We start from the raw sequence: 21,572 nt of genomic DNA, 5'->3' as shown, positions 1-21,572 counted from the left end.
TCTGTCATATCTCTGAGAACTGGTAACATGAACTTTCTCAGAAGACAGCATAGACTTACAAGAATTAGTCTGCTGGTTCTGGAGATGGTGTGTTATGTGTTTTASTGTGGGTAAGTTTTATATCATTCTCCACAGTGTAGTATCTGGTCACCTTTCTAAAGTCTATTGAACAATGTAATGAGTGGCTGCGTGTGTGTTAGGAAGAACTCATTTTAGTGGGATCCTRCAAGCAGAAGGGGCTAGTGGAAGAAGAGCTAGCAGTTTCAGAAAGACCTGAAGCCATTGGCAGATGCCAGGTCATGATCATGATAGGTGATTATATTGGATCATAGCAATTTGTAAGAGCTGATAGGTGCAGCATACTCATGTTTGCTGAGAAATCTCTTGCAGCATTCTGTGCTCAGGCTAATGGAATAGTAGTAAATACCCAGGAAGTACTTAGGCAAATGAAGCAAGGTGGCATCCTGGAGTGGATACCTGTGGAAAGTAGACTGGGGGCTTTCTGGGCCTTTGATAGTTACTCTGCATTAGTTTCATCCTGTCCGTGCTAAAGTTCCTGTATATATTTCTGCCTGTGGTAGCCAAAAGTTCCTTCTTCATGATCAGAAGTAAAATATTAAATGCCTATTAACTTTTTCTCTGTTCTGTAGGGATAGTGGAATATACTGAGCTGAAATATTCATACCTGGGCAATCTACTTTAATGTTAATGTTGAATCAAATTAATATCTTCATCAGGCTTGATCTTTAATGGGTAGTAGAAGAAATTCCCAAAAGTTTTAGCTGCTGACCTTGTGCTCTAAGGCAAGAAGGAAAAATGAAAAAAATACGTATTACCATTTTTTGTAACTGGATTTTAAGGAGAAGAATTTTCCACTCATAWARTARCAGTTTAAAAATGAGTCAAACTGTCTGTATTTAAAATTAATCCCAGCTCCAGAGGAGAAGATGAATAATGGGATTTTTTTTTATATTCACTGGAAAAAGATTCTTTGTATTAATGATTTATTTAATATTCAGTATGTTATGTATATAAGGAATATAAAAACTTGTTCTCTCCCWAAAATCAACAAACGATGGTCACTATTTGCAACAGTAAGTTACTGATCTGTAAGAAAGTAGTTTTACATTTACACAAGAAAATGTATATTAAGACTAGCATTTAAAAATCATGTTTAAAATTTTTTATAATGTCCAGTGATTTTTAGACATGAAACTTGAGCATTTAATACCAGCTTTGTGATCTCTGATGAGATCACCAGATTTTACCAGTTTATGTTTTCAGAATATTTGGCTGTTTCGTGAAGTTAGTTGCAAATCTWGAAGTCATCCCAGTAAATAGCTTAAATTTGCCCAGCCTAGGCTTTAGAAAGTGCTTTTACTGCTAGGTGACCTRTAATTTATTTCACAAAGCAGGGTAGTTATGCCCTTCTTATTGTGCTTGTAGCTTGGAATGGAAATGTGACGTGCACAGATATGAGTTGGCTGAGAACTAGCGTGGGTCTGGATTGCATGTGGTTGGGTTTATGTGATGCTGCACTCAAGATAATAAGCCCAGTTGAGACATGAAGTCAAATGTCACAGCTGAAATCCCACTGGGGCTCATCTGGCTATAAGTCATGAAAGTGAAATGCCTCTTTTCATGAGCACTCAAGAGGAGTGCTTTTGACAACTGTGTGAGTGGCTAGGTCAAAACAGTCCTGGCTGGTTTCTCTCACTCTTCAGTTCGTGTAGGTGCAGTCTGAATTGTCTAGGAGCTTTTAATTGCTCTCTGCTGTCTTGTAGAGTTAATTGGATATTTTGGTGGGTTTACTCATGTTTCCTGCCCTTTCATGGTTTTTGATTTATCTAATTCCTAAGCAAGATCTCAGATCAATAGTTGAGAAGTTCTCATTACTGTGAAGTATGCTGCCCAAGCAGAAACRATGAGATGAAATAAGATTACAGTCTTTGCAGCAAGTAGTGTACTTAAAGGGCAGGATGCACCTTGCATCTGGMGACAGCCCTTTCCTCAGCCACCATCAGCAGCTGCTTATTAGCAAGCACTTGCTGTAATTCAGGGGAAGTAATCTGTTCCCTTTGCTCTAAAGGGTGCTTCCTGTTGGGTTCCAAGCAAGTAGAAAACTAGTTGATTGTCAATGAAATGTCAGGGTGCTGTGTTGAAATTGAATCTGGTCAGCCTTTGTTTTGTAAGATCCCTCCACCAAAAAGGTCAACAAAGAACCCCCAGCAAATGACTTCGCAGCTGGTTTGGAGGCTCCCTCGCACTGTCCTCTTGCCTAATGTCTGCCTCACCCTCAGTGTCCACTGAGACTGATGTGACCCTTCCACTTGACTTCATTAGGCTTTGAATCAAGCTTTTAGCAGTAATGAGAGAGAAGGAAAATGCCCTAATGATCTTAAAAGACAAGCAAATTTCCTATTTACTCTGTTGTTATCATTTTGTTTTTAAGTGATAACTTGCTATATGTACAGGATGTCAATACTGTTCCCTGCAGTTGTATTTTCTAATCAGAYTTTAACCAATTTTTTGATTAGAACCTTTAACAATGAGCAGTCTTAATTAATTGCAGTCATTAAGCAGCACCCTTTTTAATGAGTTACATTAATCTGCTCAYAGGTTTCTTAAAAGATTTCAGTGGTTTGCATCTTAACAAATTACACAAGCATTTTACTTCAGGCAGCTTCATTTCTTTTACTCACACTGACATACAGATATTTCGTGAATGTAGTGTGACTCATATTCCAGCAATGGGGCTTTAATGGATACTTTAATAATTAATGTTACATCCCTGTAGGGAATGTCATTTTCTTTAAACAAAGAGAAGCAGAAGCCAGGGGTGACCATTCAAAAGCAGCTTGACTTCCATGCAACATAAAATCTCTGTGGTTGTCAATATAAGTTGTGTTGTTACAAAAAAAAAGAAAAAAAAAGCAAATCTTCCATTGAAATATGCTTCATTTTTGTAAGTGTTTATTACAGCGKTAATCAGTATGAAGTTGCAGTTTGGAAGGTACCGTATTAAGTTTGTGATTCTTTTTAAGTCAGTTCATCCCTGCCATTTCCAAGCCCTTAGCAGATGTATTGGACATTTTAGGTATTATGAATTCCCTCATTCTGTTTCAGTGTGTTTCATAAATAAGAAAGTACACTGCAGGTGTTCCTTAGAAAAACCTTTAAGGTCCCTTCAAACCCAAGCCATTCTATGATTCTGTGATTTTTCTAGAGTTTTTTTTCTCTGCTGGTTGGGACCTGGCAGCTGGCTGAGTGAGTGTCACAACTACTGTGGTGCAAGACTTCCTAAATCAAAATTTTGTTTTCACTCCGGAGAAAGAAACAGCCTGATTTTGCCCTGTTAACTGCAGTCTTCCCTTCTCCAAACTCTTTCTTCTCCTGTACTTCAGTTTTGCTCTTGTGCCCCATTTAATTTAACAGTGTCCTGCTTGGTAAGCTGTACCATGATACGATATTTTTATAGTAGAGCATTCTTTTGAGCTGGGTATCCTATTTTCTACTCTGTCTAATAGTAGGAGAATGTTCTTCTAGAGCTGAGCATGAACATTTGTCCCTGATCTTATTAAAGGTGTCTTCTACTGCAATTCCATTTTGTGCATCATAGGACAGATACACATATTTGCTGTAAAATAAAAAAAAAAGCATACATAGTCAGTCTCTTAGCATTTTTATCTGATTTGATGAATATTACTTTCACAGCAAATGGCAAAATAAAGCAAAGATGGAAAACACTCAGAAGTGTCTGCTGCTGCCTTGAGCTTATCAGCGTGTATTTATGTACAGTTTGCAGTCCTCTTGGGGGTGAGGTTGGCACATTTAGGACTGAAGGAAGAGTGCAAATTATGTTGTTTCCTGTCTAATAGACTTTGCTGAATTGATCTTGAAACCGTAGGAAATTTGCAGATGGAACTTCAGTTAGAGAGGAAAGGCTGTGCCTTCTCTAGGTACAGTCAGTTTTTGCTCCCTATTGACAACTGGTTTTCATATTTTTRAATTTTCCACAAAGAATTAAGCATTAACCAGAAGTGAATTAAATTAACAAGGAATGTAAAATAGGTCTCTCTAGGGACAGATGGGGTGGAGGAGGGCCAACCCTATCTTAACCAAAGATACTCTGTATATGTTCTGCAGATGCTGATTAAAGTATGTGTTTGTTTAAATGTGACTGAGTTTCAATGAGCAGTGTGGTATCTTGTTTAAATGTCTTGCTGGGGAAATAACAATATTTACAGTTTCATGGCTGACTGGGGGTTTCAGATTGGATTTTATTTTAGGTGGGRTGGAGCTGTCATTGAGAAGGGATGCCACAAAGATCTTAAATTTTGGATAATATCCAAGAGTCTTATTTACAAGTGTTGGCGATTTTGGGAACCTGGAAATTTGGCAGTTGCTCATTTAGAATTTAATTGCCCTCAGGTGTGGGCTAAAGAGGTAGTATTTTCCAGTTGTTTAGAAGTTAACTTAATTGAAAAATAAATAAAAGGTATTTTGTTTGTTCTGGCTGAGATGGAGTTCATTTCCCATAGCAGCCCTCGTGGTGCTGTGCTTTGCATTWGCAGCTGGAAAGGTGTTGGTAACACAGCARTGCCTTGGCTGCTGCTGAGCAGAGCTGGGCAGCACCAGCTTCTCCCTCCAGCAGTTTTCCCAAGTAGTATTCTGGGGTGGGCAAGATCCTGGAAGGGAACACATCTAGGCCAGCTGACACAAGTTAGCCAAAGGGATATTCCATAGCATATGACCTCAGCTCATTTTAAAATATCTAAGGAAAGGAGGACAAAGGTGGAGCATTTCTTAGGATTTTTTCTCTTTGTGTGCATGCACTTACACTTTAGTAAACTGCCTTATCTTAGTCTATGAGTCATTTCCCACCTTATTTTTTCTCCCCTGTCCAGCTTTGAAGGGGGAGTGATAGAGTGACCTGCTGGGCACCTGTCATCCAGCAAAGGTCAACCCACCACAGAAATTCTGGAAATACTTCAAGTTTATTCTTCCTATTTAATGATGATAGAATAAAAGCGTATTATCCTCATCTGGCAGTTGAATTAACCTGAAATAATGATGTAAATAATGTAATAGTAAATAATGATGTGACATAAGCCTTAAAGTGCAAGCATTCTTAACAGAAGATAGGTCAACAGAAGCATGAAGAATCTATTTAAAATATGTAGATCTGACATTTTTCACTTATGTAAAATGTATACTTCATTCTAGAAGACAAATTCCATAGAATAATGCACACCAGTCTATTGTATTGATGACAGTGTGAATTGATCCCTTGTTTTAAGTATAATTTAGCTCTTTACTCCTCTTTCTTTAATGTAAACTATTTCCTGTTTCATGGGTTTGAAAGTATACCAGCTGTATATGTTAATTGCCTTCAGTTAYTAAAAATTTGCTTTGTTATGTTTTTGGTTTTTCTCTAGGTTATGGGATGATGGAATTATTGATCCAGCTGACACAAGATTGGTTTTGGGCCTGAGTCTCAGCGCTGCATTAAATGCACCTACGAAGAAGACAGAATTTGGAGTTTTCAGGATGTAAACTTAAATGTGTGATCATCAGAATTACCTCTGTATATTTTATTGGGGGCTGGGCAGCACACTTAACTACAATGTCGCAGTGATTAAAAATAAAGATTTGTATKATGCTATTTTTAATGAAAATGTCATCATTATTTTTACTGACTAATTGTCAGTGCTTCAGTGATCTGAGATTAGTCACTTAAGTACTTCTATAAGTGGGTTGCATGAATAAATTGCGGGTTCTAGCATTATACTTCATGTTTGACAAGAAACTATTGATACTATCTCATATAAATAAATGTGCAAAATAAGCTACATGTTTGGTGCTTACCAGCTCCTTTGTTTCTTTTAATTCTTCTTTGTATGTCTCCTATAAATGCRAAGTATTTTTGCAATCCAATAAAGAAAAACCCACATTGGCTAGTAATTCATTTTTGTGAAAGGGAAGTGTTATAAGGGCAGCCAGGGAGCACAACACAGCATGAAATTACAGATTTAACCCAGTTGTTGTTATCTTGTCCTGTCTGGCTTTCATCCAAAAAATGCTGCTCTTCCCTGTGGTTCCCTGAATTTAAAAAACAACTGTTGAACCTGATGGATGCATAACATTTTCTGGAAGAGCTGGGAAGCGTGTGCTGTATCTGTGGAAGGAGCAGTTTGTGAGAGCACTTCTGAAGACAGGGATTGGCTGCAAAGGTGTTTAAACATCTTGGAGTGTGGCCCTTCTGGCAATTTTAGTCACAAAGAGTGTTCTCTCTACAATGATCAGTTCTTCGCTCAGAGCAGAAACTCACTGACTTAAGGAGCATTGAGATGCTGGAGTGCTTTGGTTGTTCTGAYTTGTTTAGGGTAGATTGTTGGAGTATAAAGCTTTTCAGTAATTGAGTATCTGTCATTTAATTTTTTCTCTTCAGAAACATTGCACCAGTGGAAACAAAATATTGTTTTATCTGGGAATAGAAAGRTGATTTATTTATCTAACTTTGCCCTACAGGTGCCTGGATAGCCATTGCCAGAAATGTTCTTAACTGAGAATCAAATCCAAGAAGAGCCAGTGTACATGAATAGAGATCCTATCCTGTGCTGGCCTGTGGGGAGAGGAAAGATGCCAAGAGGAGAGATCATCCTGGCTAAAGTGCTAGGTGTAATCTCCCTAGGCTTGGGTGCAGAAGAGTTCCCCTTTGACCCASGAGGAGAATGGAAGCTCTGCTATCTACCAGCCTTCCCAGTTGTGTCTCAGGCAGAAACAAATGAGAAATAATCCTTTGGAATGGGGATCTTCAATGTAGAATACAGACAGCCTAGCATATGTTGAGCTGTGTGGTCTTTGGCACATCTCTGTATTGCACTAAAAGGGCAATTTCCCCTCTCTTTTTACTGAGATCTCTTTTTGCTGTATCTGAAGCCTGGTGTGTTCTGCACCACTAGMAGGATTACTTCTGTAGGTTTGCATTGTCATGCTCACATACATGTTCTTAGCATATGAAATAAATACTTATCAGAGAATAATAGTTTAAAATACTGCCAGCTAGGCACAGAGCTGTGCCTTTGTGCCACTGATTCTTGTTCTTGTCTGACTACACAAATTTGCGAACCTGTTTGGCATAGACCCAAGATTTCTTTATCCTGAAAGTATAGTGAAATTATTCATAGTTGTAGGCTTCTGAAATGCCTTTATAATTACCCTACTTTTAAATATAGATTTATAACTTATATAAACAAATATATATATATATATATATATATATATATATATAAAACATAAGCAGGGGAAAAAAGTGTTTCAGAGCCTGAAATGCTGTTAGTGGCTTCCAATAAGAAGAATGCTTTTTTTCTTGTCCAGTTGAATAATCAGTTCAGACACTCGTCTCTTTGTTCTTAATTATGGGGGTCTCTTTCCCCTGCCTGTCACTCCCCAAGGCATAAGGAGTACTCCCTGTTTCTGCTAAGAAATCTGATCTCTTCTGAATAAGATTTTAATTTTTAATATATTCTTTTAATTACACTGATCAAATTGTGGCAAATTGGATACAGTAACAGATAATCCTGGGATACAGACAATAACGGAGGTATGTTTGGAAGGGTGCTCCGGAGARTGGTAGCTCCCTGTGGTTTGTTACACCTGAAAAGATGGTTCTTTACATTTGTCAAATTTTTTTTCTCTGAGTATGTGTGCAAGCAAAGTCAAAACACATCTCTGAATAAATAGGAGTGTTCTGCCTTAATAATACTTAGCTTTGGAAACATGCTAAGCAAATTAAATTAATCATCACAGGCTTAGCATCCTGTCAGCATCATCTGGTTACCAGCCACTACCAAGCAGGATCTTTGGTGCAGAGCAGCAGTTCAGAGAGTCACTGGTGGTTACCACTCCTCCACTACACAGCTRTTTTGGAAAAGCTTTTGCATGCTACCGTGCTGTGTTCTCATATGTGATGTGTTCTGATTGCTGAGATGGTTTCTTGCTGCCCAGAGTTTTGCTGAAAACATTGTTTTTCAGCAAAAAAACAGTGAGGAGTGAGGAGTTGGACCCTARGCTTGTACCACGTTTGATGATGTTGGTAGATCTATTTGTGCTGTTTTGGAATAATCACCCAGAGCTCTTACATTGCCCCTCCCCCCAGGAATCTCATGCTTTTGCAGTAGCAGCTGCCTTTTAAGTTTAACATGAGTAGCATTACAGCAGTMATTCTCAGTTTTCATTGTCACTGGGCCACCAGTAGGATCTCTTTTGGATGTTTAATGAAARGAAAAATTAAATAAAYMTAAATTAAAGGTAACTGCTCCTATAAGGGTGTAATATTYCTGGTGGCAATTTGAAAGCTGTGGGTAACTATTTCAAGGCTTGTCCTMCTTGTCTCTGATACATATCACCTCTTCACTGTAGTATTGAAGCAGCTCACAACCACTAATCTGTTACCTTACTGGAAAGGATAGTACTTGGAATGACACTGATTTGCAGTGGTTGGTTGCAGTGGAGTGGAAAGGATAATACTTGGAATGACACTGATTTGCAGATGGAGGTTGAGGAACAAGGGAATTGGCAGTGCCATATTAAGCACAAACTGTGGTGGACCAGGACATCATACCTGGCATTCTAGACTTCCATGGGACCTCTGCTCCCATCTAGTCTTGCCTTGGGCRTGGCTGTTCTAAGCTGTGTGCCTCCTTCCTGCCTCTGAGAAGAAGGAAGGCCCAGAGGTTTCCTAGTTCTGTTTCCTGGTGATAGTTAGACAGGGTCTATTTAAGAGCTTAACTTTTRACTACAAGGAGTTTAAAAGAGTCAGTACTTGGGGGTGTTTTCAAATACCTCTACAGAAGGGAAGGGAAAGCTGTGAATGGGGTGGGATAAGCTTCTGTTCATGTCCCTAGAGACTTTTGAAGTAACAAAGGGTTTCTTTCTCAAATTACCTGGGCTGAGATGACAAATTTAGGATGGATGGTAAAAACATACTCATTGCTATTCCCCTTTTTRTTTTCATGGCAGCTGGGAAGGTTCTGGGTACCTGGCAGCTACAATTTGGTACAATCAAAATTGGCAGCAGTTTGTTTAACAAATGTCAAGGTGTAGTGTCTGGAACACAATCACTGTGAGTCTGCTTCCAGGGCTGAAATGAGATGTGGATAAGGCACAATAGCTCTGCCTCCAGACATGGAGAAGCCACTGGGGACCTGATGCCACCACTCTTCCGCCCTTATGGGGCGTTTGTTTAGTGGGGAGTTTGTAGCCTCAGTGTTTGTGTGGGCATTGCTATATGTACTGTTGTTCTGAGAACCCATCTTTTATTTAAATGGCTTTTTTCCAACCTATTACTCATCAAGATTAATTGGTATCTCTTGCTGAAATAGATATTATCTTTCAAGCATGCCTCTGGACTCTTATTACTTCAAATGTGGCAGAAGTCTGATTTATCTTAAATTTTCCTTGCTGTTCTAGGTTTCAGCCTAGGAAATGTCTTGATTCAGAAAACCAATCATGGTATATTATTTTTTTTATCTGTGGTTTATAAATTAAGGCAATTTAACAAGGCACTTATAAAAGCCTGGTGCTTTTCTGCAAAGCCTTAAAACGTCCATTTAAAGCCAAATGTCTATTTTCATGTCTCTGATTGAGTAGAGCACTTGTTCAAATGCTTCACACTAATCTCTACAGTCTAGTAGTCCTAAAATCCATCCAACTATATGTCTATATCAAGCCATAACTATAACACAAATATCTCAGAACAACTCACCAGCATCAGCACAAACCTTCATTATTTTCCTGCTTTTAGAAGTACACTTAATTAATTCATCATGATGGAACAGTGTGATTATGAAAAGCATATACCATGTACAATTTTCAAAATTATCTATTTGCTGTACAGGTGCTAATGCATATTGGTAGTGTTCTATTTATACCTTGTCTGCAACAGCATTTGCATGGAGAAAGTCAGATTTGAGAAGCCTGAATTAGTACATAGGCACAACAGAGCTGTCTATCCCTGAGGTCTGACAGCATTTGATGTGGATTATCCAGAGCTGAGATCTGAAGTGCCACATGCTCCCCTCATCCTGTAGCCAGCTGTCTTAYGTTTGGCTACTGATGCTGTCAGAATGTACCTGCTTTTATTTTAATTATTATTATTACCTGTTCARTAATTCTGAACAGTGATTCTATATTTTTGTACTTTGACCTTTTTCTGCTCCTTGACCTGGTAGCTTCTGGCRCTTAATGTTCAGCTATTCTTTTGATATTAATCCTGCTGATTTTTTATCCCAGAGTGCTGGAGACAAAGTGTACAAGAATGGCTGRATGAGGAACAAGGGACAGTAACGTCTGCAGAGACAGTGTGATACAGACAGTAACAGGCACAGAAATTATACAGTTCTGTTGGTGTCTGTAGCCAGACAKATATAATAAAAGACAGGCTGTTGGAAACAAAAATTTGTAACTGCCCCTACATTCAACAATAGTTTTASTGGAGTCGCTAACATTAAATTCAGCTTTATACTAGAAGTGCAACTTGGAAAGAAAACAGTCATGTTTTCTGAGCATCTCTGGTGTGTTCAACACTGCATGAGTAATCCTCACACTATAAAATATTGCTTGAATTTTTGGTCAGGCTTCACAGATACTGCTTTTAAAGTTGAATAGGCTGTATATCTGCCTSTCCGCATGAAGTGTTGCATTTTTCATAGCCTGGCTTATTTCTCTGTTCTAAGAAACTTYGTTTTGGAATACCCATCATTTTCAGTGCCACACATGATTGTGTTTTTGCTCCAGCYTGGGAGAAAAGCCTGGGCTTTGCTATGTGTGTGCTTTACCACCAGCATGACATCTGAAATCTTAGCCTTCCCTGTGGCGAAATAAACCAGAGGATCGAGGCAAACAGGCAGAGGATCTCTACGCTGACCAGCAATTACAAACGAGACCTTTGCTGGATGTGATGATCAATAGGAGTGCGTGGGAGGAGGTAACAGCAAGAGGTGAACACGCAGCACTGGAGGCAAGCAACGTGATAGAGAGATCAGAGGCTTTTTATTGCCTCAAACAAAATGCTGCTGTTGAAAATTACTTGCTAAACCACACTCGTTTTGTTCCCTCGAAACAATGCCTGCCTACTTGGAAAAATACATGCCTGGACCTGGCTAAATTTTCTTTAAACAACTTTCTTTTTGTGTGCGCTCAGACTGCATTGCTTTTTCAAGCTGTTYGTAGCTCCCCTTCCTAACTTTTCTACAAATGAACAGCTGGGAGAGTTTTGTAACGAGGTTTTGTAAATYCCTCCTTCTCCAAATCATCCTCCCTTCCAGCCCAGTTTCTGCTGTTGCTGACTTGCAGGGGGGAGCATCCCCATGCAACTTCAGAACTGTGAGCTGGAAGTGAAGCATGCTCACAGACAGACCCAGCTTYCTGCCTCCTTGTCCCAACAACCACATGCCCAAATGTTTCATGCCAGCAAAAGTGCTGCTCAGTGACCCCCTTTTAGCCCAGCCTTGGCCCAGAGGAGGCTGGAGAAAGCTGAGCACTGTCCTTCACCTTCCATGCTTTTCTTGGTGTGCCACTACTTTTCTTAATGAGAGAAGCTGCCTCTGCCACCACCATGGGCATGAGGCCTGGGCAGGTTTGAGCCTGTCAGGGATCTTTTCAGTGAGAGCATTGGTTACATTTTTGTATCATGGACACGAGACCACTGGGCTTGCAGAACCAAACATCAGTGGGAAGGTCTGAATGACATGTGTTCATTGATGATAGGTTTCCTTTTGGCTACTGGACATTTTTGCTTCCAAAATGGAGGTGGCCTCCTTTCACACACAGAATGTATGATGCTCCCCAAGAAACTGCTCAGTGATGTGATGTTTTACCTCAAACACCGTTCACAGTTCTGCATTAATAGAGATTGTAGAGATTTTATYCTGGGCCTTTAGATGCTGCTTGTCATCTTGCCCTTGGCATCCCTGAGCCTCCACCTCCCCYTGTGTGTTCCCATCTGTCCTTATTMAAGCATTCACATCCTCATCATATCTACACCTCTCTCCAACTCCTTCAGGCTAATCCTCCCACATGGCTCTTCCTTCCGTCATATCGTGCTTTTCCTTAGCCCTTGGGGTACTTACTATCCTTCCTTTCAGATCCCGGAGTTGAATTGAAATGTGTTGATTTCCAAGCCTWGTCTCCCTAGCCTGAAAACCCAGCTTCCACTTGCATTTCTGTGTGCCCAGTGTCCACCCTCTYCCTCATCCTTCCCAGCCCTCAGCGGAGATGGAAGAGTTTCCCACTCTGCTCACATAACAGCCCTCGGCTGTGGACAAGCACAGGGAGCTCGGGCAGGGTGCGGCTGGGCTGGCCACCTTCCTCTCCCTCGGTCGCCTTCAGAGATGGATCCGCTGTTTGGCCCGAGGGCGAGGCACGGCCGGCGGTTTGGGACACCGAATGGGGCGGTGGGGAGACGGGGGGCGCAGAACCCAGTCCTGCCGTGCCGAGCCGATCCGTGCCGAGTCAAGCCGTGCCGATCCGTGCCGAGTCAAGCCGAGCCGATCCATGCCGACAGTCGGGGCGCGGCGGCGGTGGGCGCTGACGCACGGCGGGGCGGGCGCGGCGCTATAAAGGCGGCGGCGGCGGCGGCGGCGGCGGGAAGGCAGCACCATGGAGAGCTGCCGGGCGCTGGCGCTGTGCGCCGTGGCGGCCGCGCTGCTGCTGAGCGCCCGCGGGCACGGATCGGCCCCGCCGCGCCGAGTCCGCGACCTGGGACAGCCCGGAGGCGGCGGCGCCTCCCGGGAGAAGGAGCTGGTGCGGCGGGGGGCCGGGAGCGGGAGCGGGAGCGGGGCGCAGCCGGGGCGGGCGCAGACTGACGGCGGCTCGGGGGTCTCTCGGCAGATCGAGGCGCTGCAGGAGGTGCTGGAGAAGCTCAAGAGCAAGAGGGGACCGCACTACGAAAAGAAGTTCGGGCAGGTGCCCATGGTGTGTGCCGGCGGGACGGGGCGGGACGGAGCAGGAAGGGAAGGGAAGGGAAGGAAAAGGAAGGGGAAGGGGACAGAGCAGAACGAGGAGGGACGGGACGGGACGGGGCGGGACGGGGAAGGGACGGGACGGGAAGAATGAGACGGAATTGGGATGGGACGGAATGGGGAAAGGAAAAGAACAGGATGGGACGGAATGGGGAAGGGACGGAATGGGGAAAGGAAAAGGACAGGACGGGACGGGACGGGACGGGACGGAGAAGAGACGGAATGGGGATGGCGCGGTACGGAATGGGGATGGCGCGGTACGGAATGGGGATGGCACGGTACGGAATGGGGATGGGACGGTACGGAATGGGGATGGGACGGTACGGAATGGGGATGGNACGGGGAAGGGACGGGACGGGAAGAATGAGACGGAATTGGGATGGGACGGAATGGGGAAGGGACGGAATGGGGAAAGGAAAAGAACAGGATGGGACGGAATGGGGAAGGGACGGAATGGGGAAAGGAAAAGGACAGGACGGGACGGGACGGAGAAGAGACGGAATGGGGATGGCGCTGTACGGAATGGGGATGGCACGGTACGGAATGGGGATGGCACGGTACGGAATGGGGATGGGACGGTACGGAATGGGSATGGGAAGGAACGGCACGGCACGGGAAGGGAAGGGAATGGGACTGGACCAGACGATACGGGACGGGACAGGGCTGGACAGGGAGGGACACAGAGGGACAGGGCGGACGCTGGCCGCTGCCCCACTCACCGCCTGTCGCTGCCCGCAGTGCGACGCCGGGGAGCAGTGCGCCGTGAGGAAAGGGGCTCGCATCGGGAAGCTCTGCGACTGCCCCCGGGGCACTTCGTGCAATTCCTTCCTCCTCAAGTGCCTGTAAGCAGGGGCGCCCCGGGGCAAGTMACCGGGGAGCTCAGGCACCGACGCCCGGCACCCCGACGTGCCGGCGACTGCCCGCAGCTCCTCCGCCCGAGGAACGCGGCGAGAAGCCCCCGCGTCGCCCGTGTAACGCCGTCCGTGACATCCGACATCCGTGGAGCTGTTTTCTTTCTCTCCCCCGCCCCACCCCGTCCTCTCCCTCCCCTTCTCCCCCGCTTGTTTTTGTCCGTCCAGGAAAATCCCGGGCCGTGCTTTGGGAGTAGAAGTGCCGGTCCGAGAGCTGCAGTKCTGTCCCGGTGCACGCCGGAGTGGTGCCAAGCCGTGCCGGGAAGCGGTGCTGGCCCCATRCCGTGCCCCGGGCCATCCGGCTCCTTCCTCGGGGGGGAAACATCCACTCTCTTCCTACTGGAGGAGCCGGGGCCAAGGGATTCGCCKGGGGTGGTTGGGGTAGCGGGGGAAGGCTGCAAGTGAGTGTGTCCAAAGCACCCTGAGCTCCTCTCTGTCGCCTCAGCTGAGAGGACCCAGCTCGGCACATCCCAGAGCAAGCAGCCCGCACCGCTGGCCTCAGGCCAAATTCATTTTGCCCACCCTATGTTGTACAAAATCCTGCATGAGGCTTTGGTGGTGTGCGGGGTCTGGCACCAGCCTGGATGGGGTGGAGCTGGGGGAAAATCGACTGCATTACCAGGGCCACCACGGAGAGAAAGCTGTCTGGATTCGTTGCAAACTACCTGGGGATATCCTATTCATCTAGACCAAATGGTTCATGTTTCTACAATAAACTGATGTATGTAAATAATGTCTGTCCTCCACAGGTACACTGTGTGTTTCAGCAAACTCATAACATGTTTTAGTCCTTCATTTGTCTCTATTAATAAAGTCACTGTTCTGATGATGCTATTTTGGAAGTTTTGATTCACMCATGGGAATCCCTAGCACTCAGCGGGAGAGGCTAAGGGTTTCTCCAAAACTAATGCAAGTGTTACTGAGTGCTCTGGCCAAGACATCAGCCAGTACTAGAAAACCAAGGTTCTGGTGCTGCTCAGCTGATGTCTGCTCCCTTCCCATGGCCACCCAGGGGGGCTGTGATGAGCACAGAGGCTTAGGACCTCAAGTTTTTCCTTTGGGAGAAGACAGGGTATACCCCGGCTGCAGGGACTTATCTGGGGAGGCAATGCATGGGGGCAACCACCATGAGCTGGCTCATTTTCGTTTGTGTTTGATTCCCATAAACAATGGATCCCTGGAGGAACTTCTTGGCTCTCCTTTGTCACAATTCACCTGTGGGTGTCTTTGTGAGAACCAGCCCTTAATTCTATCAACATGGAGATGAGGGGCTGCATGGGTCAAGGCAGGCACAGGGGAAAGACACATAAGGAATTTTCATATTACATACTGAAGAAAGCACAAATTTAGGCGAGAAACCCAGGGTTTGGCAAGGAAAAAAATCTATAAGGCATTTGTTTTACTCCTAAACAATAAGAACACATATACAATTCTGACTAAAAGAAGAACAGATAGGCTGACTTCAAAAAGAAACACACTATGGCTCATTTTGCTATCAGTATTGCTGCTGTTATTGCTGTAATTGTTATTGTCACTGGGGTTTCTTATTTTTAATATTAGTTATTATTTTCCAGGACAGGAATGAGCTCTTCTTAGCCCAGAGAAAGACAAAATAAAGGGCAGCTGAAAACACCCGGAGTGTGAAAATGTTTTAATGGCTGGGGTGTGCCATTCATGGGCAAGGGGGTCCTGACCTCGGAGATCGTGTATGTGGGGCAGCCAGGAAGGAAGGGTTAAAGTAAGGCAAGGGCCATGGTGCAMATGGTGGGAACACAGCTCACGGGGGACTTTACAAGGAGAAATATCCATGCAGTGAGCAGGGATAGAGCAGTCAGGAGGGGWAGCCAGCTCTGCTTGCAACTTTTGTGACCATGGGTGAATAATGCCTGTGGGGGAGAGGTGTGATAATGCATTCACAGGGCAGCAGGCAAATGCCAGGTTTTGAAAACCTTTAACTGCCTGTGGATGTTTTTATGATATTTCCTAGAGATATTGTAGGAATTTGCTCTTGATTTCTTAATGAAATAATTTTTCTTGCATCTCTGTTTGGTTCCCATACAAACCATAACAAACCATAACAAACACAGACAAAGGACAGGAAGGCTTCCAGGCACAGAGCACATACTCTGGCTGTCTGATGGTCCCCTCAGCACTCTGCCCAACCCCAAGCACCACAATCAACTCAGTGAACTGCTCATGTGGATTGTCTCTACATGTAACATGTTCACTGATGGTTTATTTACACAGAATTGGACTGAAAAATGAACTAATGGACTAAAATATACAAAGAATTATTCAGTTTATGTGTTGATTTTATAGTTCTTGTTTTGACTGACTACAGTGCTCAAATATATAAATGTGGTTTACATAAAGATCAAAGTTATAAATCTAAAACCTAACTTAAGGACTCAGGGATAAGGGTTTAGTGGAATGATACTGACATTATAACAATATCCTCTGCAATACTGTGTGCACTAACTTGATGGCTCTTAGCACGATGGTTTTACACATGAACACTTACATTATATTGCAGTAATTTCTATTGCACAGATATTAAAAAAAAAAATAGATGAGGAGAGAAACATTTGCAGTAAGTCAGGATAGAACTGGTATTTGCATATTTTTCACTCCTGAAATCAGTTACATGAGATTACACAGTTTTTAAGCTTAMAATATCTCTTGATATTTTTATTTTATCTCTTGAATATCTCACCTTACTAACACTTCCAAGGTGGACCGTACACACAAGGTGGGCAAAACAAGAAGCACAGCTTTTGAGTGTTCATCTTGAGTTTAGACACCACAGAGGGTTGCAAGGAAGTCTGAATTTAATACTATGGTTTAGAATTAAYGTGTTTACCAAATATGAAGTAGAAAAACCCAGCTGCTTCAAGTCTTCCTATCCCATTAGAACTCAGCCATGGTATATCTGCTTGCCTTCTGCCAACTCCACTTGAAAACCAGATWTTTCTTTTTGACTGGATCTTCCCACTAGGAAAAGATGTGAAAACTGCTCCTGACAGACTGGCTCTCAGGTAATCTCTTTCTGTGTGGTGGGTAGACCAGCAGATTGAGCTGGCCCCACAGCCCAAGGGACCAGTGCTGTGTGCCTGGCCTGCTCACCAGGTTCAGAGGCTTCTGGCAGCTCCCAGGCACTTGGGTTTGGCTAAACATTACACCCCTTCTCAGCTACTCTACACACCAAGACAAACCTGAGGAGACATCGTGAAAACATCAAACAGAAAGGTTAATTCAAGAAGGTTTTATRTATAACTGCTATCTGAAATAAATAAAAACTAAATATAGTGCTAGAAATCAAGGAAACGGTGCAGAAATCTCATCTCTGTCAGTAGTCCAACCCCGTGTAGAAGCTAGTTGAATATCAAACAGCAGGACAGAGCTGCCCAGACAGCCTGTCCAGTTTGTTTCTTCTCCGTGCCTTTCTGGGGGCTTTCACCTGTTGTACCTGCTTGCACAGTGTGATCCACCTTCTTCTAGAGCAAACCTCTTCCCAGGGACCATCTAGTCAARACTCAAAGGTGATCACCTTACATTACTTACCTGCAGCCAAGTCTTCTCCAGGAGGTTTTACATAATTCTCAGACTTGCTGTTCCCGGTGGAGAAGGCACTGCTCTTCATTAGCCAGCATCTGGAATACGTGTGCCYCTGGGGGGCAGCCCCTGGGACAGCACATGGGACAAATATTGAAATACAGTGGAGGGACACAGAAGGAGTCACAGAGTTTGGAGATAACACTGCATGGAAAAAACATATTTTTACATATACTGGACAAATCCTGTAACATTTTCTCCTGAGGTGGGTTTTGCTGCTTGGATTCCGGTTTTCTTTGTTGTCGTTGTGGTAGGTTTGATTTGTTTCCCCACTCATGTCCCACCCTGTTTCTTTCAGTTCCTCATTCTTCGAGTTAGCAGAGAAAATAGTTACACATTAGTCAACACTGATTGATAGAATATACCTGTGGATGTTCTCTACTTTTTGTAACTAGTATAGAAGTACACAACATTGCATCCAGTCAGTTGCTATTTCTTGTAACGTTTCAGTTTAACAAAGTAGTGGAGACTTTGTGCCTTTCTGCTGGTGGTGGATCCACGGCAGACTGGAGCTGGGCAAAAATGAAACCAGCAGAACAAGAGGTGGCAGTGTTGTAATGGAATGACATCCTCAGCACGCAGCTGTCTCTCGTCTAATTGTGTGTGTTAGCTTAACTGGGATGAATGGGATTTTGGGCATTGGATTTATTTTATTTTATTTTTACAATACAGCAAGCTGGAGACTTTGCCTGTCTAAATAACCTGTGCCTCCTTAAATCCCAGCAAGTCACCCTTCAGATCTAGGATTCTAAAAGACGTGATAACACCACTTGCTGGGAAGAGASGCTGCACAAAAAGGGATTCAGGACCCCGAGCAGCCTTACCCGTGTCCTTTTTTCACCCCCACAGTCCCTCACCCCATCTGTGTGAGCYCTTTTTGAGCTCTGGTCTGCACCTTCAGATTGTGGCAAGACTGTGCAGAAGGTGTGTGGGACCTGCCTGGAGYCCTTCCACACACTGTCTGCAGTAGGAGCTGTGACAAGATTGGAAATGAAAACGTAAATACTGATTAAGCATTCAAGTGTTGCTCTTTTAATTCCTCCCTAGTAAATGGCAAATAATGCTTTGTGTCTGGTAACTGACTTGATAACCTGGAGATCCTGCCTGTTTTACCTGGGGGCCAGAATTTCTTCTGCAGGTGCTACAGTAATGGAAAGACCACACAGCAGCCAGGCTTTGTCCTGGAAGTATTTTCCTTCTTCTGGTCCCCTGTGATTGTCTTGTAGGATTGTACAGGATTCCCAGAAATGATCACAGCAATGCAAAGAACCAGATGTTGGGTTCCAGCCATGAATCAAATTACATTTCAGGGTTTGGCACAGAGAGAGGGGATGGTGGTGAGGCATCACCTCTGTGCTGGGAAGACASATCCTCCTGGAAGCTGTGCTGAGGCACACAAAGAACACTGGGATGATTTGAAATAGCCAGCACAGCTTGACCAAGGGCAAGTCCTGCCTGACCAAGCCAGTAGTGCTCTCTGGTGGAGTTCAAGAGCAGATCYGCAGATATCAGCTGTCTGGGCTTCTCTAAGGCCTCTGACATTGCCCCCRTCACATCCTCCTCTCTAAATGGGAAAGAGATGGATTTGATGGGTGGACTGCTTGGTGGGTGAGGAACTGACTAGATGATCACATCCGGAGGGTAGTGATCAATGGCCCAGTGTCCAGATGGACATTGGTGACAAGGGGTGTCCCTCAGGGGTTGGTCTGTATTGGGATCAGTACTGTTAAGTGTCTTCAACAATGACACAGACAGTGGCATCAAGTGGATCCTCAGCAGGTTTGCAGATGACMCCAAGCTGAATGATGCTCTTGACACTTTTGAAGGACAGGATGTCATCCAGAGGGCTCTGGACAAGCTCAAGAAGTCAGAATCTCATGAGGTTTAACAAGATCAAGTACAAGGTGCTGGTAACACCAGCGGCCACACCATATGCACTGATTTTCTCCTTTATGGAGCTGGAACTCCAACATGTCTATTTGCATTGATCTGGTTAAAGGACTTTTCCCCTACACTTCCAGGCTATTGAGAATGAATTAATGACACATGATTTTCAGGTACACTCTTCTGTGTTGTATCAGCTGGAAATTTATCTGCTTTTTCTAAAAATCTCTGTAGAGCAATCATGCATTTGTTCTCTTTCTTTTTTCTTTTTTCTTTTTTTTTCTTTTTTTTTTCTTTTTTTTTCTTTTTCTTTTTTTCACAGCCTTCAGAATAATCTTCAAGTTCATGAATATTTGCAACAAGATTTTTCTTGTTTAGAGGTTTGACACCTTTTTTTTTTCTTTTTATCACTTTTTCATGACATCTGCAAGGAATTAAAGAAACCAAACTATCAAGTCAAATGAGAAATGCAATAACTAAACATTAACAGACTGCTTCAGTACCTTTCAGGCCAAGACAAAGGCTGCTAAGATACACAGAATTGTTCAAAGCATAATTGAATTCTGGTTGTGAATTTGGGAGACAACAGTGGCAGTTGTCTGCTTGCACTTACCCATAAAACAGGTAACATTTCAGACCAAAGTGCACATCCTTGCCAGATGGAGATCACAGAAATTAAACTAATGATGACAACAGGATGATGTATTAAACAACATGCAGCTAAAATTAAGAGCATAATGAAAAACACAAAAGAAAGTGAGAGATGATCACTTTTTGGGTGACATGTCCGTGGAGGATGCTCCACAAGCTGTAGTTTTATTGTAATCTCACCTCTTATTCATATTGATGGAATTCACAGCCATCTGTATGATGCACAACAGGGGAGGATAATTTTCTGCATCTAAACACAGAATTTTTCATTTTATTGAAACTGTAGTACTAAACTCACATGGAGACTAATAGATGGTGAATCTGTCTTTTAAACAGTGGAATCAAAGAGGAATTAACTAATTTATTTGTATTAAAAAAAAAAAAAAGTGACATTTTTCCTGGCAATATATTATTAACACTAGTACAGGTACAGGATTCTGTAATGAACCAACAGAGGGTAGTGTATGTAAAGGAATAACACSTAGGATGGGTGCACTGTGCCCTGCCAGGCTGCAAGGGCTGAAATCCCTTCTCACCCACATTTCCTAGTATTCCTGATATACATTAAATGTCAGGAATTTAGAATATGTTGTGCCCTAACTTGAGCTGATCTAGCAGGTAGTAGTATGCATGTATGTATGTAGTATTATTTCTCACTCATTATATACATAAGGAACACAGTGGCTCAGGATACAAAGCTGGTTTTTAGTTTTGTTTTAATTACTTTTGATGATAATCCTTTTAATCTATCTGCATGAGTGTGTTCAGTACTACTGTTGCRTCTCATGTTCTTCAGAATATATTTTATACACATTTAAGTCACCTGTTACAAGCTTATACATATTTTTCTATCTATCACTTCATGAATTTAAATTGAATTCAAATTTACCTACTTTTAATAGTATTCATACGTGGAAAACATATTCAAGATTTAGTTAGGAAAGACAACAAAATTCTACCTAGGTAAGATACAAGCCTTCTTGGAAAGGCAGTGGTAGCTCCAAGGRAATACTGGGGCAGGAGTTGTTCAGATTGAATACTTCAGATGGTGTTTGAGAAAATTAACATGTAGTCATGCTAATTACTGCTTTCGTGTGTGGGCAATAGCTGTTGGAGAAACATGGATGTGCCTTCAGGTTCCTGCTGTTMTGTCAGGTTTGGGGCTGTGGAAGGCGCTCCAGGATGAAGCTCCGGAGCCATCCGGAGTTAATTGGCGCTGGGTTTGGCCTCTGCGCGCAGTGAACACAAGAGGGTGCTGGTCGCTGTGCGGAGACTTTCCCTTAGGAAACAACTTTCTTCCCCCGGTTCTAGAATGGAAAAGAGACAGGGAAATCTGCTGCCCTGAACACCTGTAGGCCGTGAACTGAGGAGACATGGTCAAGGTAACTAGCCCGCATGGAATCACAATTATTCAAACAAGCTTCCTTAACAGTGTTAAAGGTATTTATTTTTTGCATCCTTCTTCACCTTTACTCCGTCTGAAGTTCGG

At 43.3% G+C, this 21,572-nt stretch overlaps 3 protein-coding genes across 3 annotated transcripts in view; 2 read left to right on the top strand and 1 right to left on the bottom strand.

Moving 5' to 3' along the window:
* The window catches only part of MCCC2 (methylcrotonyl-CoA carboxylase subunit 2), a 34,473-nt gene extending 28,507 nt beyond the window's left edge, over positions 1-5,966 (top strand). The window contains exon 17 of the mRNA XM_057373062.1: positions 5,439-5,966. Coding sequence (XP_057229045.1) covers positions 5,439-5,556 — 118 coding nt within the window. The 3' untranslated portion in view covers positions 5,557-5,966. The remainder of the gene's footprint in view (positions 1-5,438) is intronic.
* Positions 5,967-12,663: 6,697 nt separating this feature from the next.
* CARTPT (CART prepropeptide) lies at positions 12,664-13,999 on the top strand. The gene is made up of 3 exons (XM_057373095.1): positions 12,664-12,807; positions 12,895-12,978; positions 13,764-13,999. Exons 1-3 carry the CDS (start codon positions 12,664-12,666, stop codon positions 13,869-13,871), a joined length of 336 nt encoding a protein of 111 aa, XP_057229078.1. The 3' UTR covers positions 13,872-13,999.
* Positions 14,000-21,065: 7,066 nt separating this feature from the next.
* The window catches only part of LOC130577602 (translation initiation factor IF-2-like), a 23,888-nt gene continuing 23,381 nt past the window's right edge, over positions 21,066-21,572 (bottom strand). The window contains exon 4 of the mRNA XM_057373091.1: positions 21,066-21,390. The gene's annotated coding sequence lies outside the window, so the exon portion shown is untranslated. The remainder of the gene's footprint in view (positions 21,391-21,572) is intronic.

This window comes from Malurus melanocephalus, unplaced genomic scaffold (assembly GCF_030028575.1).
Source record: "Malurus melanocephalus ecotype Western Australia unplaced genomic scaffold, MMel_1.1 scaffold_184, whole genome shotgun sequence".
NCBI classification, from domain to species: Eukaryota; Metazoa; Chordata; class Aves; order Passeriformes; family Maluridae; genus Malurus; species Malurus melanocephalus.
This window is presented reverse-complemented; position numbering and strand designations above follow the sequence as displayed.